The sequence below is a fragment of the Phyllopteryx taeniolatus genome, chromosome 4 (genome assembly GCF_024500385.1).
Source record: "Phyllopteryx taeniolatus isolate TA_2022b chromosome 4, UOR_Ptae_1.2, whole genome shotgun sequence".
NCBI lineage: Eukaryota > Metazoa > Chordata > Actinopteri > Syngnathiformes > Syngnathidae > Phyllopteryx > Phyllopteryx taeniolatus.
Genome location: NC_084505.1, coordinates 12,119,256 through 12,136,988, shown reverse-complemented (window position 1 = coordinate 12,136,988; position 17,733 = coordinate 12,119,256). Strand labels below are relative to the sequence as shown.

The 17,733-nt window shown below is 40.4% G+C and overlaps 1 protein-coding gene across 7 annotated transcripts; it reads left to right on the top strand.

The window, feature by feature from the left end:
- Positions 1-761: 761 nt before the first annotated feature.
- LOC133476304 (CMRF35-like molecule 2) lies at positions 762-17,206 on the top strand. 7 transcript variants are annotated; one of them, XM_061769504.1, is made up of 7 exons: positions 9,864-10,071; positions 10,169-10,231; positions 11,092-11,385; positions 13,715-13,843; positions 15,118-15,210; positions 15,688-15,731; positions 15,809-17,206. In XM_061769504.1, exons 1-7 carry the CDS (start codon positions 10,035-10,037, stop codon positions 16,067-16,069), a joined length of 921 nt encoding a protein of 306 aa, XP_061625488.1. In that variant the 5' UTR covers positions 9,864-10,034; the 3' UTR covers positions 16,070-17,206. The 7 variants fall into 7 exon arrangements, 6 of the variants coding, with proteins under 6 accessions (XP_061625493.1, XP_061625488.1, XP_061625489.1 ...); XR_009788017.1 differs by lacking the exons at positions 9,864-10,071; positions 10,169-10,231; positions 11,092-11,385; ... (2 more) ...; positions 15,688-15,731; positions 15,809-17,206 and adding exons at positions 762-904; positions 1,013-1,347; positions 1,687-1,728; ... (1 more) ...; positions 5,109-7,042; positions 8,416-9,823; XM_061769509.1 differs by lacking the exons at positions 9,864-10,071; positions 10,169-10,231; positions 11,092-11,385 and adding exons at positions 7,618-8,339; positions 8,416-8,526.
- Positions 17,207-17,733: the final 527 nt, after the last annotated feature.

The window sequence follows — 17,733 nt, the reverse complement described above, 5'->3', positions numbered from 1 at the left end:
CTGTCTGCACGTAAGTCGGGCGAATGGAATGAACCGTTGAATGAGCAATGCAAACAGGCGACAACCACTACATGCGAGACTTTTTATTTTATTTTATTTTTTTAATAAATAACAAACTGCAACACACCTCAAGTACAGCATTGGTTTTACTTTGCAATATGTATCTTATATTTAATGCATTGTTGTGATTCAATTGCAAAAACAGTCAGTGTGCGAAAATTAGTCTCCAAGTTCTTATAATGCTGTTTTGTGACTAATTCTTTTTGTTGCCTATAAATCTTGCATGCTGCCATTCGCCTTTTCCTGATTTTATCAAAAAGAATCCTTGATCCAAATATTATAATCTTCAGCTCTCTCACCTTGACAGTTGTTTCCTGAAGTGGCCTTTGTATTCCACATCGTAGCCTACAGGGGCTAAATGTAATCAGGCAAGACATGTCATCTATCTATCCATCTATCCATCTACCCATCCATCTATCCAATCATCCATCGATTGTTTTAGCCAAGAAAGTCCCCAAACTGGTAAAGATAGTCCTCAATTTCACCCGCTTCTGCAAAGTGGTTTTGAAAAAGATCACTAGTTAGCAAACTGCTAAACATACTAGAACTTGCTGACTTTGTCTATGCTCCCTGAATAAAACTTTCTTGGTATGTGAAGTTTTTTTGCTTTTGTTTGGTTTTTTAAACACAACCCTTTTGGAGTCCATCAAGAAGACCTGATTTCACTTTCAGGTGGGGAGCATTAGATTTGGACAAAGTGGCTCCTGAAAGAGGAAGAGGGGGAGCACATGGAAATAAAAGGACATGCTTCCTCAGTCCTGCATGAGATAACTCAGCACACAGACTCAAAGAAGACTGAAAGTGATGGGAGCATCTTCAATAATCATAATGCTACATATTCAAGGTAGGTTGCATACGCTGCTTATCTTTAAAGAACAGTACATTGGTTTAAACTGTTTATCAAAACACAATAACCCAACATTAACACTACCGCATTTATTTTGATGGGCAGCGCAGCTGTGATCAGTTTGAAAACCAAAGTTCTGGTTGGTTTTGAAGGTCAGAGCCTTGAAATGAGATGCACCTATCCAAATGGCGGGCAAAGGAACGCCAAGTTCTTCTCCCCAGTTGATGACAACATGCCCTCCAATCACCTGATAAGGACTGAAGAACACAATCAGTGGGTGGAAGAAGGAAGATTTTCTCTTTTTGATAACACCAGTGGAGCCTTTTTCATTGTCAGGATGGATAATCTCCTTCCAAAGGACAGTGGCATCTACAGGTGTGGGGTGGATGGTTACCTCAGCTCAAATCATAGCAACTTCATCCAATTAAATGTTTCCACAGGTAAAGTATATAGCACACATCTATATTATGTCCCATTTCCTGGGGTACACAGTATACAGTATGTGGCGAAAACTCCGCAAAGCATGCGATAGAAAACAGACATCCAACAATCTTGGTCATAAGTGTGTTTGTTTGTCTGACCGCCTTGTGGCAAAATTTTATTTTAGCAACCAGGGGCATTAGCTGCTAAGTATGAGACAGTAGATGAAAATGAAAGGCCATTATTTTGAAGCAATACATGTATAACAGTGATGTCTGTCATATGTGCCACTTAGCTCCATGACCATACACCTCTATATGTACATTTATTTTGACATTTAGGCTATCTTTCTTTTTTAGTAAACGGAACACTGGTCACTTCAAAAACCAACATTGTGGAAAGTAAGTAATGGAGACATAACAGAACTAGTGCTGTTGTTACTGTAAGTTTATACATGTTATTAAGATGCATGCTAAGTGTCAATATGTTCAAAATATATGACTTTTCACTGCCAATTAAGAGTTTCACTTCATTCATTTACAGTATTTAAGTTTTTGGAACCAAGAATGTGGAAATTCACTACATTGCTGATTAAGTTGAGCAGACAAGAGTCCAATTAGCAGCGGTGTGGACTCGAGTCATGAATTTGATGACTTTAGACTCGACTTGACAATATGTTGAAAGACTTGCAACTCGACTTGGACAGCTATGACTCGTGACTTCACTTGGACTTGAACCCATTGACTTGAAAAGACAAAAGCTACTTTGACCAAAGCACTAAGAAACCAGCACCTTGTAGCTTTCTCTTACTGTGGCTAAATGTAAAACTTACTATTTTACTGCAGAAAAATATGATAAGTTATACCATAATGCTAAATTCTTAATGTCTGTTTGTTAAGTCAAAGTGTACCACACCATCATTGCTAATGTGACATTAATTCTCATTATCTTTTAACCGTTAACACCCTGCTGGGCACACGCTGGGAGGGGAATTGACCAAGAGGTAATTTTTTCCACACACTACCTCAAGTAATGGTTTCATTAAAGGAAAAAGAAAAAACAAAAGTGTACAACATAAATCAACGATAAATGTGACATCTAAATAAGGTATACATTCCAAGAAGCAGTGTTAACATACACAGAAACGACTACGACATTTAACGTAACAATAAGGACGTTAATTAGTGCAACAACGTCAAAAATCCACATTGCATTGTTGGAATCGTGTGGCTTGATGTCACATTTGCTTGTTTTCGTTAGCATTAGCAGCTAGCTTTTTGAGCGATCACGCAAATAGTTACACGGCGGGCCAGCCGTGCGCTGTCTGGGCTTCCTTTATATTGCAGTCTGGTTTAGTCAGTGTAGTGTTCTCAAGAATCAGTCTTGTACTGTATTTCTTTTTTAATTGACTTTATTTACCTTTATCGAGCAGCACACAGCTCTAGCATCTATTCTACATGAAATACATTCTTCTTCGTGTCCTTTTTTTTGTGCCTCTTTTTGCCTCCCAGTGCTCGGACTGAGATACCACAGTTGGATAAAATTTTACCTTTATAACAAGATGACAAACTCTTGTGAGTTTGTGCCAAGTTTAATTGCTCTTTAACCAAGCAAAAACATATTTTATCCTTATACTTGATTAGAGTGTTCCCTCGCTATATTGCGGTTCACCTATTGCAGATTCGATCCATTACAGATTTTTTTCTTCATATTTATATATAATAATTTACCGGATGGTAGGATTTTGAGTGATGTAATTTTTTGTTGTAAAATGAACATTTCCTAGCCTTCTTCTTCTTCTTCTTCTTCTTTTCCTTTCGGCTTGTCCCGTTAGGGGTCGCCACAGAACATTGCCGGGCCTAAAACATAAAAACTGTAAAAACAACAAAAAAAATGGAGCAAGCGAGAACAAAGGGAAAAAATTCATTACAACACACATTACAAGGAATAAAATGTAAATCGTGTAAAATACTACTGTGCATTAATCTATGTTTAGAAATTTAAAAGGTGTTTAAGAGTAAAGAAAGTGTTTATAAGAGTTTGGTAGAGTGGTAGAGGTTAAAAGGAGTGTCGGGAAGATTAATAAGAGTCTGGAGAGGTTCATACAGCTTTAAAATATGTATAAATAATTTTAAAAAATGTGGTCAATACTTTACTTCGCATAGTTCACCTATTGTGGGGGTGGTCCGGAATCTAACCCTCACAATAAACGAGGGATTACTGTATTCCAATAGAATCATCAATAGAATGCTCGATTACTAATTGCAGCACTACTGGATGCAAATTCTTATTTGTGACAGGTCTGTTTAATGTCACTTCAGAAATAAACTGAGAAAAAGTAACTCATAGTATAGCATTTAAAGAGAATAACTGAAAATCTACGATCAATCGGTTTTGAAGGGGCCATAAACTAAGCCCCTCCCCCTTGACGATTGAAAAATGTTTTTTGATCAGTCCCCTAGTTTTCTTTTAAAGTTCAATGCACTTGTTTATCATTTTTGGGGATAAATAAATATGGATTTTCAACTATATTCAAAGCATAAATGCACTATATAATATATAAATTCATTCATTCATTTTCCGTACCGCTTATCCTCACCGGGGTCGTGGGCGTGCTGGAGCCTATGCCAGATGTCTTCGGGCGAGAGGCAGGGTACACCCTAAACTGGTCCGACAGCCAATCGCAGGGCACATATAAACAAACAATAATTCGCACTCACATTCACACATATGGGCAATTTAGAGTTTTCAATCAACCTACCACGCATGTTTTTGCAATGTGGGGGGAAACCGCAGTACCCGGAGAAAACCCACGCAGGCATGGTGAGAACATTCAAACTCCACACAGGCAAGTCCGGATTTGAACCCGGGTCCTCCAAACTGTGAGGCAGATGTGCTAACCAGTCATCCACTGTTCCACCTAATATATACGTACACATGACTTAAATATAATTATTATATATATTCAAATATATTTTTATTTTCTTGGTAAAATGACTCGAAAGGACACGAAGCTCAAAGTGTAGGACTTGCGACTTGACTCGAGACTTGCATGTCTGGGCTTGAGACGCGACTCGGGACTTGCCTATCTCGACTTGGGACTTGACTCGGGACTTGAGGGCAAAGACTTGATACTTGTTGACGAGCAAAGCAATGGCTTGGTCCCACCTTGGTTAATTAGCCTAGCTGAAACCTCCTGTATGTGTGAATGAGTCCAAGCAGGCAAAACATGAGTTGTTGTTCTTTCTCGCAGAGCTTAACCCAGTGCTGTTTGTGGCTGCAGTGATGTGTACAGTTGCCATATGTGTGTGTCTATACACAGTCATTTTGCTTCTAACTATGAAACCACAGCGGATCATCCCACGACAGAATAGAGAGGTTTGTTCACAGTGAAAAGACACAACACAACACTTAGTTTTAGCTCACTAAAATAGGGGTGTCCAAACTTTGGTTCAGGGGTCATTCAGTGCATGTTTCTTATTGGCCTGCTGAATACTCTCATACAAAAATAAAAAATAAAACAATGCAACAAAAATTGAACAAGAGATCAACTATTTTCTTTTTATTTTTGTATGTACAAAATACATACAATTTTTAATCTAAATTGCAAATATGTTTAATTGTTTAGCATATCTTAATCTAGTGCATAATTAACTGTTTTTTAGCACGTTTGATAAACACAAGGTGAAGTACGCCCCCTTATTCTTTCGATTTTTCTGTATGTGGCCATCAGTGGAAAGGTTTTGACATCCCTGCTCTAAAATATGTGCTCATCCAACAGATGTCATCTGACTATGAGACCATGATGCCCGGTGTTATGAGTGAGGGTCACTCTGGGGGCTCAAGTCTGGAGTGTATTGCTCATTCAGATGTACCCAAAGACCTGACAGTGGAGCAACAAGAATGTGCAGGCACCCTCAAACTCAGTGAATACCTCGACTTAGATCTCAATCAAGTGGAGGAGCATGTCTATTATAGTCTCCATGGAAAGAAAAGCCCGAAGCACAAACACCTGGCCACTGAAGACTGTTCAGTCTCCAAATCTTAGGAAGTTGATAAAAAAATGCAAGTTCAAATTCAGCTTAAGTCTTCCATCATGGATTTTTGATTGCCGACTTTGTGGATGGTTTCAGTCACTGATGGTGTAGTGGTACACTCGCCTGACTTTGGTGCAGGCAGCATGGGTTCAGTTCCCACTCAATAACGGTGTGAATGTGAGTGTGAATGGTTGTCTGTGGCTATATGTGCCCTGCGACTGACTGGCGACCAGTTAAGGGTGTCGTCTGCCTTTTGCCCGAGGTCAACTGGGATAGGCTCCCGCGCCCCGCGACCCTAGTTAGGATAAGCGGTGTTGAAAATGGATGGATGGATGGATGGGTGGGTGGTTTCAATGATGAGGACTACTGTATTGTTTTGATTGCTTTTCATAATGCTGTGAACTTTGGGAATTATTCCATAGTTTTGGACTTAAAAACGATGTCTGCCAAAAAAAATTAACCCCAAAATAGACTCAGTAGTAATTTTAGCTTCATTTTCTGATGAAATATTTGATTTTCAGCCAGATTTTGGACCGCCCACGTTTTGCCTGTAACAACCTGTCACTGAACTACTATGTATTCTGTGGTGTAGTTTTTTCCTATATTGAAAGTCTGTATGTTTTTGTAGACAATAACAAGTGAAAATTGTGATAGTGATGTCATCCCACATGAGGTAAGTGCTTGCAGATTAATTTCTGCATATATAAATGTGTTTCGTCATCTTAATGTGGTATTGATTGCATCATAAATGCCTCTAAAACGTTTGAAAAGCGATAGATGATGTGACACAGCATTTGCTTTTATGAACTTTTTGTATGATCAGTGGTGTCACGTAACTGTGGACTTTGATGGGCACAGCTGGCCATTATGTTTGTACTATTTTATCAGGCTTGCATGCTTGAAAAGATTTTTTGGACAATGACATTAGGCACTTGCTTTTGTGATATTAAACGCTTTTTGTATGATCAGGGGCTCGGCTGCCCGCGACTTTGATGTGCTTGGATGGGCAATACGACGTGTCCGTACCATTTAAATCAATGATGCAAGATAAAGCGTTTGGAAACTCAAGCAAGTTGACTTTTTTTTTTTTCGAGAAAAGTTGGCATTTTTTAAGTGGGGGTTTCTGCCTGACAGTGACGATATCCAAAATATGACTAAATACTTTTACTTTATAGTATAGTACATTCCTTTGTCCACTCTGGCTATGCTGTGAATTTGGTCTCTGCTTCTGTTGCCATTGACGCGAGTCGTGTCAATTTTGGCAATGAGTAAGGGGTGTTCCAAGTGCAATTACTTATTTACCAATTGTTCCAAAAGCGATTGATAATATTGCAAATGACTGCTCAAGGAAATAAAATTTTTTTCTTGAGCAAAAAATATATAACATCTCAGGGCTTTGATTGCAACTGCACTGTAATGTTTGTCTTAAAAAATGTTTCGCCTATCATCAGACCATTCTTTATCAGTTAACTTACTGTTACACGTCCTTCCCATGTGGGTTTCGGAGGGAGATGTTGACAGAAGAAGTGGGGCCTTCACAAAGAGGAACCAAGCAAGGACAGATAACCACAATTGATAAAAATACAGAAGAAAAAAAGAGGGACAAGAGACTAAAAGTAAAAATGAACCTATGAGAGCATGGAGATACTTTTCCTCTTGATGGCCTTTTCTATGCAAGGTGAGAAAGAGTTTACTTCAGTTGTTTTTTGTTAATTTTCTGTATTGTCACCCCCATATAAATGTTATTTTGTTTATTTCTTCTATTACTTATCAAAATAAGTAATAGAAGTTGTTTCTGTTTCGGTGTTCGGTGCAGGGCGAGCAAACAAGAAGGCTGAAGTCACCGGAATATCTGGGGAGGACATTACAATAACATGCTCTTGCAACAACTACACAATTGATAATGCCAAATATTTCTGCAAGAGAAACTGTAGATATGACGAGGATGTCCTAATAAATAGCAGGGGAAACAACTGGTATTCAAATCAGAAATACAGCATAGTAGACATGAGAAATATGTTCAATGTTACAATCTTTCAGCTGACAAAGGAGGATGCTGGTACCTACTGGTGTGAATGGGAAAGATTTGGTCTGGATATGTACAAAAAAGTTGTCCTGACTGTCAGACAAGGTGAATGGAAAAAGAACTGTACACTCATTACGACCTTTTTCAGTACCTCTGCACCAAGGGAAGTCAAACCTTCTACATGGGTGAAAATTTTCCAAGGAGCCCTGTAAAAAACTAATGTCAACTAAACAAACTGTAACTACAATGCGTTACCCTAACTGCCAAAGGAATTATTTAATTATTTAATGTTTCAACATAAATATAGTATTAATATTTTAGCAGTGTAGCCATTTTGGGCTTAACCCCACTTGGCATGTTTAATTTTTTTTTCCATTATCAGTAGCTAGAGAAATGCTGCATGCTAAGTGATTCAAGATTAAAGTGACTGATGCTAGGGTGACAGAATTATGTCACATATAAGAGCTTTTAATTGACCTAAAACAAATTTAAAGAGTAGATTTTTTTATTGTTTGTTTTCTTGGTGTGCTGGTCCCCATAAGTAGGTATGCACTTTTAAAAAATGACATGACAATAATTTATTGAAAATTTCACTGACCGAAAGAACAAGATCGCGGATACAAGTGGCCGAAATTAGTTTCCTCTGCAGGGTGTCCGGTCGGTCCCTTAGAGAAAGGCTAAGAAGCTCGGTCACCTGGGTGAGGCTCAGAGTCAAGCTGCTGCTCCTTCACATCGAGAGGAATCAGATGAGGTGGCTCGGGCATCTGGATAGAATGCCTCCTGGACGCCTCTCTGATGAGGTGTTCTGGCCACGTCCCACCGGGAGGAGGGGGATGGCCTAGGACACGCTGAAGAAACTACATCTCTCGGCTGGCCTGGGAACGTCTCGGGACCCCCTAGGAAGAGCTGGACGAAGTGGCTAGGGAGATGGGAAGCTCCCACACCCGCGGTCAGACCTCAGATAAGCGGAAGAAAATGGATGGATGGATACAATTTGAAATAATGTAAATGTGTTTTTTTCACAGGAAAGGAAAAGGGAAAAACCCTAACCTATGCAACCGCTTCCAAAGAAAAGCTGAAATCATCTGGGGCCCTCCCCTCATCTGCGGCTCAGAGGCAGGATACTAGCAACAATGGTGACTCACTGAATCCCGCAGACAGTCTCCACTATTCCACTATGAACCACAACAACCACATTGAGAACAGCAGGGTTTATAATCAGCCTAAAAATGTGACATACTCCACCATTAAACTCACAGATGTATCGGCAGTGTAATGCAATATCTGAAAAATATCTGAAAAAAGGCAAACTATAGTGTTGTGTTCTAATATCAATGAGACACAGGGGTGGGATTAAATAACATTTCTTCACGCCACTCCTTTTCGGGCAAAGTGGTGTTTCCATGTTTGCCGTTTTTGTTTTGTTAGTTTTTTTGTTAGTTTTTTTTTGTCTTACTTTGCTATTCATACAATTTTGTAAACAAGATCTTGGATAGGCTCCAGTGAGGATAAGCGATAAAGAAAATGGATGGATGGATGGATCAGTATTTATGCTAACACTGTGAAAAGAAACTTGCTCACCTGCCCAAAATAAAATAAATAAAAACACAGAACACACTGCCAGTCTGATGCAATCTTATGACAAGTCACAACTGCATTCCATATTGTCATGGATGAGTGTTTAATAAGGAAACCGGAGTGCCCGGAGAAAACCCATGCAGGCATGGGGAGAACAAGCAAACTCCACACAGGCGGGGCGGGGGATGGAACCCCGGATCTCAGAACTGCGAGGCAAACGCTCTAACCAGTTGTCCAGCGTGCTGTGGGTTGTTGTATTCACAGTATGAATATCACAGCACTTATTGACTCTGGAGCTGACAACTGGACTTTTCTATCGTTAAAACATTGAATTGTCCTTTCTTGAAATTGGATGTTCCTAAGGAGGTTACTGACCTTGATGGGCGTCCTCTGGCAGTGGTCACTCATCATACCGATACCTTATCTCTTCGACTGTTGGGCAATCACCACTAAGCCATACGCTTGAAGACTGTTGGGCAATCACCACTAAGCCATACGCTTGAATGTGATGTCCTCACATTGTGCACCGGTAGTTTTAGGTCTCCCATGGTTGAAACTTTAAATTATTTTTTTTGTCCTTCGTCATGCTAACTGCCTTCGGTCCGCGGATCTTGTCAGTCGCCTTCTAACGAGCTGCGATTAATTTGGCCAGTGAGTAGCATGATTTTCAAAAGGTCTTTAGCAAGTAAGGCTCAGTCTCTTCCGCCACACTGCTCATTCGATTGCGTGATTGACCTTATACCGGGGTCACCATTACTTAGTGCTAAATTGTACCATGTGTCTCAACCTGAACAAAGAAGTCGTAATTTATTTTGACAGTTCATAATAACAATGTCATACTTGTATAATAAAATAAACACGTATTTTATTTTATTTTGCTCCTGTTTCTGTTTCAACTTCTGATTCACAGCAAGGGTCACATCCTTATTTTAAAATACCATGCAAATGTTCAGTTAAGTGCTTAAAAGAGAAGCTGGTACTTGTTTTTAAGAACAGTCAAGATGGTGGAGAATAAAACAGATCCATCTCATATGACAAAATAAATAGCTATCAATTTTGAAGAGGAATGGCAACATTAAAAGTGTCCATCTGCATAATGACAGGTAAAATAGTTTTTTCTATCATTAGTTTATGAATGTTTTTGTTGTTGATAAATCAAATTGTCCATTTTTGCAATGCCATCGTTAACTGTTTTCTTAGCCACAGTGTTTATACTGACAGTGACAGAAGGCCAAACTGGTTGTCAGGCAAGCACTGATATAGGTGAGTACAATTAAACAATATAAAGCATCATGAAAAGTCCAGCATGATTTGGTTAAGTCTAGATGATTTTAAACAAGAGATATACTGTATTTAAGAATAGTCACTGATGGTGTAGTGGTTCACTGATTTCCGTGCAGGTGCATGTAGTTCCCACTTGGGGATGGTGTGAAACTGAGTTTAAATAATGGTCTCTATATTAAATTATATCCCTATTCCTGAGATTGACTGGCAACCAGTACAGGGTGTTGTGTTGATAAGCTTATTTGTAATTTTTTTTTGCAGTCAATAATTGTATGAATTTCTTTTAGGAAAACCATAAAATGTATTCTAACCTTTCCAGGTGAACTCAATTTTATGACACTATAAGGTCTGAGATCTGTTCAATTATAGATAGTCATTAAACAGTCCTTTTCATCATGCTCTTTACATTTTGATATCATGAGGTGAAGACCAACCATACGTCGCTATAGCTAGCCTTCAAACAGGATGTTCTCAGATCTTAGTGTCACAGCGGGTTGCAACAGAGATAGCGGATGTCTTTTGGAAATTTTTATGGATCAAACACCGGATTTTAAAACTTTGGGAATTAACTATAACCGAGTGGAGTCATAGTCAATGACCTCTTAAATGTTCTTCTGGATTAATGGAGTAAAGTAACAGACACAATCTAACATCTTGGAGAAAGTCAGTTATACACTGTAGTTTCAAAGACCAACTCCATACTTTCTTCCATTTTTACTTCCTGTCGAAGTTATGGCCAGGAGTCTAAATGCTTGGTTCTATGCAATGTGTATGTATCTTTTTGGCACAGGGACAGCATTTATGTGGATTTGCTTTTTCTTTTTCTTTTTTTTTTTTAGACTGGGAAGACATCAAAGCAACTGTAATAAAAAAACATGTTGGGGAAGCTGTCCAAATCCAGTGCTCTTACCCATTCAACTATGACAAGGATGATAATTTTTTGTGCAAGGGAGATAATCCTGTCAGTTGCAATAGGATGAGACACAAAACCAAAGTGTTGAGAGTAAATGAAAGAAAAAAGCATTTTTCGGTGCGCATCCATGACCTGAGCAAAACGGACTCTGGAACATATTGGTGCAGCTCTAATACAACCTGGAAGCAAAGTGAATACGCTAAAGTGCAACTTCACGTTGGTAAGTATCAGTGACATATTCTCAAACATGGTGTTTATTGTTGTCCTCACAGAGCGACAGACAGTTTTAACCTTGTCCTTTGCTTCCTTTGTGGTCACTACTATATGTGTAATGTTTATACAACTTTTTGCAGTGATCACCATCTATCTGTGGCAAAACCTCTCACTAATATTGGTCAATCATTGCTGAGGTCGCCAAAATCGAGAGTCAGACTAGGACATCGATGAGCCAATGTCAGGCGTATGACTCTCGTCAGCAGTCTGGGCACAGCCTTTAATCATTCTTCTTCAAATGTTCTCCTTGTATTTCAGTGTGTTTTTTAAAATTAATTTATTTATTTTTGGGGGGAGTAGCACTCACTCTTTGAAATGGGGAGACAACGAAAACTACGAGCTGCTGAGACAGTTTGAAATTAGTCATTCATGGGCAATTTTCAATAAATAAGCATTTTTTGCTTGGTTTGTTGTGTTAAGATGTAACCATAACAAAACAAAAACAAACATTCTCAAAACTAGAAATGCATAGATGCAATGTAACCCACCAGGCATCCTCCAATTGTTAATAATGCTGACTATGCAATCCAACTATTTTGAAAAATGTGCTTTTACAGAGACAATACAATTTTGATTGACAGTATCAAACAGGAATTCATTTAACAATGTTAATTCTCTAAATGTAGTTTGCAGTGGTCTACACATTTGTAAAAAAAAATAAAATAAAAAATAGGCAGAGACTGATGCGCCAGACGGACTACTACAAATCCATCCTGGGTTTCCCTTGGTGGGATACAACGATCACATTCCCAGTATAGGTGTATCCAATTTCGGAATGTATAGTTTATGAGAATGTTATAGTTTATACAAGGAAAGGCATTCCCAGGCCAGCCGAGAGACGTAGTCTCTCCAGCCTGTCCTGGGTTATCACCGTGGTCTCCTCCCGGTGGGATGTGTCCGGAATACCTCACCAGGGAGGCGTCCAGTCGACATCCTAAACAGATGACCAAGCCACCTCATCTGGTTCCTCTCAATGCGGAGGAGCAGTGTCTCTACTCTGAGCCCCTTCGGCTTAGCTTCTTCCCCACAACGGACCGATACAAAGTCTGCATCATCATCATCATCGATCCGCCTGTTGATCTCCCTTTCCATTCTTCCCTCACTCGTGAACAAGGTGCCAAGATATTTGAACTCCTCCACTTGGGGCAGGATCTCATCCCCGATCTGGAGAGGGCATTCCACCCTTTTCCGACTCAGGTCCATGGTCTCACATTTGGAGGTGTTGATTCTCAGCCCAGCCGCTTCACACTCGGCTGCGAACCGCTCCAGTTAGAGTTGGAGATCACGGCTTGATGAAGCCAACAGAAGCACATCATCTGCAAAAACCATGGGACACGGTTGAAAGCCTTCTCCAAGTCCAAAAAACACATTTAGACTGGTTGGGCAAACTCCCATGCACGACCCTGCCGAAGATGTAGAGCAGGTCCACTGTTCCACGGCCATGACGAAAACCACAGTGCTCCTCCTGAATCTGAGATATGACTTCCCGACGGACCCTCCTCTCCAGCACCCCTGAATAGACCTTACCAGGGAGGTTGAGGAATGTGATCCCCTGTAGTTGGAACACACCCTCCGGTGGTTGGATGGTACTGTATTTATAATATACAAACTAAGAGATATTGTAATGTCGTTGGGTTTGCACAACTGATGGATATTCTAAAGTCAAAACCTTGTGCACTCTTTTCTCTTCTGAATAGATCTACTACAGCAGTCATTTAAGTTTTCAGATCAAATGACCAAAACCAGGAGTTAAGACGAAAGATATGTGATAATTCAAGCAAAGAAATAGTTGGTTATCCATCCATCCATCCATTTTCTTTTACCGCTTATCCACACTAGGGTTGCGGACTGCTGGAGCCTATCCCAGCTATCTTTGGGCGGGAGGCGGGGTACACCCTGAACCAGTCGCCAGCCAATCGCAGGGCACATAGAAACAAACAACCATTCGCGCTCACATTCACACCTACGGGCAATTTAGAGTCTTAAATCAACTTACCACGCATGTTTTTGGGATGTGGGAGGAAACCGGAGTGCCCAGAGAAAACCCACCCAGGCACGGGGAGAACATGCAAACTCCACACAGGTCCCGGTCCCCAGAACTGTGAGGCAGATGTGCTAACCAGTCGGCCACCGTGTCGGCTTAATTGGTTATAGAAGGGGACAAAAACTCTTGATTGTACTGTACATTGATCAAACTGCTATACTTGAGAGTGTGTTTACATTTGGATTCCCTTGAGGTAAATTGTTATATGTGCATGTGTGTATTACTAATGCAGATGAAGACACCAAGAGTAGAAAATCAAGCCATCCCACCGTGCATGTGACCGTTGCAACTGTGACAATGACACCACAATTATCTATGTTGTCTTCAGCGACAACACCATCAACACACAGTGTGGTCAAAGGTATTGTTTTATAGACTACACATGCACGCATGCATGCTTGCATGCACTCCAGTTTATACATACACTGATACAGTCACCTCCTATTCCTGTGTTTTCTTTTCCTTTCGGCTTGTCCCGTTCAGGGTTGCCACAACATGTCATCCTTTTCCATGTAAGCCTATCGCCTGCATCTTCCTCTCTAACACCAACTGTCCTCATGTCATCCCTCACTACATCGATCAACCTCCTCTTTGGTCTTCCTCCAGCTCTCTTGCCCGGCAGCTCCATCCTCATCACCCTTCTACCAATATACTCACTATCTCTCCTCTGGACGTATCCAAACCATCAATGTCTGCTCTCTCTAACTTTGTCTCAAATCCTATCCAACCTGGTCAGTCCGAGTGAGAACCTCAAAATCTTTATTTCTGCCACCTGCAGCTCTGCTTCCTGTTGTCTCTTCAGTGCCACTGTCTCTAATCCGTACATCATGGCTGGCCTCACCACTGTCTTATAAACCTTGCCCTTCATCCTAGCAGACAGTCTTCTGTTGCATAACACACCTGACACCTTCACCCACCCTTTCCAACCTGCTTGGACTTGTTTCTTCACTTTCTTACCACACTCACCATTGCTCTGGATTGTTGACCACAAGTAATAAAGTCCTCCACCCTCACTATCCTCCCTGTAGTCTCACTCTTCCCCCTCGACCGCTCTCATTCATGTACATATATTCTGTTTTACTTCGGCTAATCTTCATTCCTCTCCTTTCCAGTGCAAGCGCCCACCTTTCTAACTGTTCCTCCACCTGCTCCCTGCTTTCACTGCAGATCACAATGTCATCTGCAAACATCATGGTCCATGGGGATTCTGGTATAACCTCGCCTGTCAGCCTATCCATCACCACTGCAAACAGGAAGGGGCTCAGGGCTGATCCCTTATGCGGTCCCACTTCCACCTTAAACTCTTGTCACCTACAGCACACCTCACCACTGTTCTGCTGTCCTCATACGTGTCCTGTTCCAACTATATTCTCTAGCATGCCAGACTTTCTCATGGAGTACCACAGTTTCTTTTTGGGTACCCTGTCATGGGCTTTCTCTAAATCTACAAAGACACGATGCAGTTCCTTCTGACCTTCTCTGTACTTCTCCATCAACACCCTAAAATAATGCATCTGCGGTACTCTTTCTAGGCATGAAACTACACTGTTGCTTGCAAATACTCACTTCTGTCCTGAATCTAGCGTCCACTACTCTTTTCCATAACTTCTTTCCTATTTCTGTGTCTAATTACAGATATCAATGTGGCTGTTCTGGTGTGTCCCATATTATTGGCAGTAGTTGTGCTCGCATTTCTTGTGTTTAGATACACAATCACCTGGAAACAAGGTGAGGTCAGCATTTGGCTTAAACACAAGTGGTTAGCACATCTGTTTCAAAGTTCAAAGTTTCGGGATTCAAAGCTCAGCTCCTGTGAATGTGAGTGTGAATGGTAGTTTGTCTATGTGCCCTGCAAGGGGCTGGCGAGTACCCTGCCTCTCGCCCAAAGTCAGCTGGGATAGGCTCCAGCCCACTGCGCTGCAGACAATGGATGAAGGGATTCTGTAATAATTTAAAAATCAAATAATGGTCATTATATTTCTGCATTGATGGAGTTGTGGTACATGCTAGTGACTTGCATGCATCTGGCATGGGTTAAATTCCCAGCCAATTCAACAACACCCAGCCACTGGAAATCTGGAGTGCCTATCCTGAACCCAGATAACATGGGCGGGTTCTGTCAGGAAGGGCATCGTTATTATCATTGGATCAATACAATCAGACAGCAAATGTTTTAAATTACTATTTTGATGTGATGTGCTACAGGAGGATCATCAGTGCAGGGGGCACACAATGCAACCAACAATGAGGTTTGTTCTGTGTGTTTCTGACTGTTTCCTTCCTTTCTACAGTTAAAGGCATCACCCACTTTCCTTGTGTACAATAGGGAGATCCTGCCGTTCATCTGTATGAGGAGGTACAGATGCAGTCCCTCTCAGGACATGCCATTGTCAGCCCTCCAGCAGACCTGGTACACTATTCCAGTGTTAGTTTCCTGCAAGACTCAAGCAGCATCTTAACAGCGCAAACTTTACACCCTGAGACTGAAGAGAATAGCTCCTCCTCCTCTATCGGTGGAATTCAGTTTAGCATCCCTCCAGTGGAAAATATGATCTACTCCACTGTAAAAAAACCTATGGGGCTGTGAAATCGCCAGCCTTTTACTTTGTAATACTTTGTCTTGAACTAACTTCCCCCAATTTTGTATTTTTTATTTTTTTTGCAAATGGGCAAAAAAAGCGCAGTTCTCTAGTGTTTAGCACATTTGCCTCGCAGTTCTATGATTCTGGGTTCGAATCGCAGCTCTGTCTGCCTGTGTTTACGTATCTCCCTGTACGTGCGTCGGTTTTCTCCAGGTACTCGAGCTTCCTCACACATTAAAAAAAAAAAAAGCATGCATGTTCAGTTAATAGAAGATTCTAAATTGTCTAGAAGGGTGAATGTAAGTGTGAATGGTTGTCTAAATGTGCCCTGAGATTGGCTGGCAACCAGTTCAGGTTTTTACCCTACCTCTCACCCAAAGTAAGCTGGGACAGCTCAGCTCACCTGTGACCCTAATGAGGAGCTATAGAAAATGGATGAATTCGTTTTTTTCCCCTAAGATAGAGTCCGAATGAAATTGCACAAAAGGCCAAAAACTTTGGTGATATTGAGTATAATGAATACACTACATACGTACATACAGTTTAGTGTATTGAAAGTTCTCCATATACCTTTTCAATGGCATCTACAGTAAATTAGAGGACATCAGAATAATCAGAGATACTGTGCTGATGATATAATGTTGGAATATTTAATCAATACATGTGGCTTTTAGGTTTTTTTGTGTGCATTGTGAAATGTGTATGAAGTGTTTACATTGAAGCTCACGGTTTCCCGACCTTTATGAAGTCAAAGGCACCCATTTAAATTAGAAATATTTCACAGCACAGCACTAAACAAAAATGTCACGAAATGTATGAATACTAAACTAATTATATGGTCTCAATTTACTCACAAATTTGCTTCCTCAGTGTAAAATTTGTACCTCTGTAATTGAACACAAAGCTGATAGACCCATAAGAAGCCATGTCATATTCTGTTGTATGAACAAACTGTTGGATACACGGGTTTATTGAACTTCTGCCATCTAATGGCAGAACATTTAATTGTTCTGCCTGTCCTCTTCGCTGCTGGCATGGATAGATCAACAAAGATGTACTGTGTAATTGATCGATGACAATAGATGTTGATGTCATGATGTGCCTTTTACATTTTTTTTAAAAATTGTTTATGTTTGTCTGTATGTTGCTTGTGTTCCATGACTACTTGTTGTCCTGGACCAGGACACTTTTGTGAAGGAGATTTTTAATCTCAATGAGGCTTTTCTGCTTAAACAATAATAAAAAAACAAAAACAAAAAAAAAGATGAATAATAACCGGATAATTACTTTTTCACACAGGGCCAGGCAGGTTTGAATAGTTTTTTCCCCCCCATAAATAAAATCACCAGTTAAAAACGGCATTTCCTGTTTACTTGGGTTATCTTTGTTTTACAGTTACATTTATTAGATGATCTTCAACATTAAATGTGGGAAACTGTAGAAATATAAGAATTTGATGTGGGTAAACGCTGCTCTACTTACACTGTACAGTATTCGTTGTCTGGTCTTTTTCCGCCCTCTGATGGCTGAACTGTGAACACCTGTGAGAAATTTGATCAATGCTAAAACGTGAGCTCGTCTGACGTCTTTCCTTTAACTCAGTCGACGTCATCTTGCACAGAATAACGGCCACCTGATGCTTATTTGGTTTTTGCACAACCCTGTCTTT

What these genes read in the sequence shown, in the direction of transcription:
- LOC133476304 (XM_061769504.1), top strand. Translation starts at nt 10,035, where the DNA reads ATGGCAACATTAAAAGTGTCCATCTGCATAATGACAG. An exon ending in TCAGGCAAGCACTGATATAG is followed by an intron (nt 10,232 to 11,091) that starts GTGAGTACAATT and finishes TTTTTTTTTTAG; the next exon opens with ACTGGGAAGACATCAAAGCA. An exon ending in TAAAGTGCAACTTCACGTTG is followed by an intron (nt 11,386 to 13,714) that starts GTAAGTATCAGT and finishes TTACTAATGCAG; the next exon opens with ATGAAGACACCAAGAGTAGA.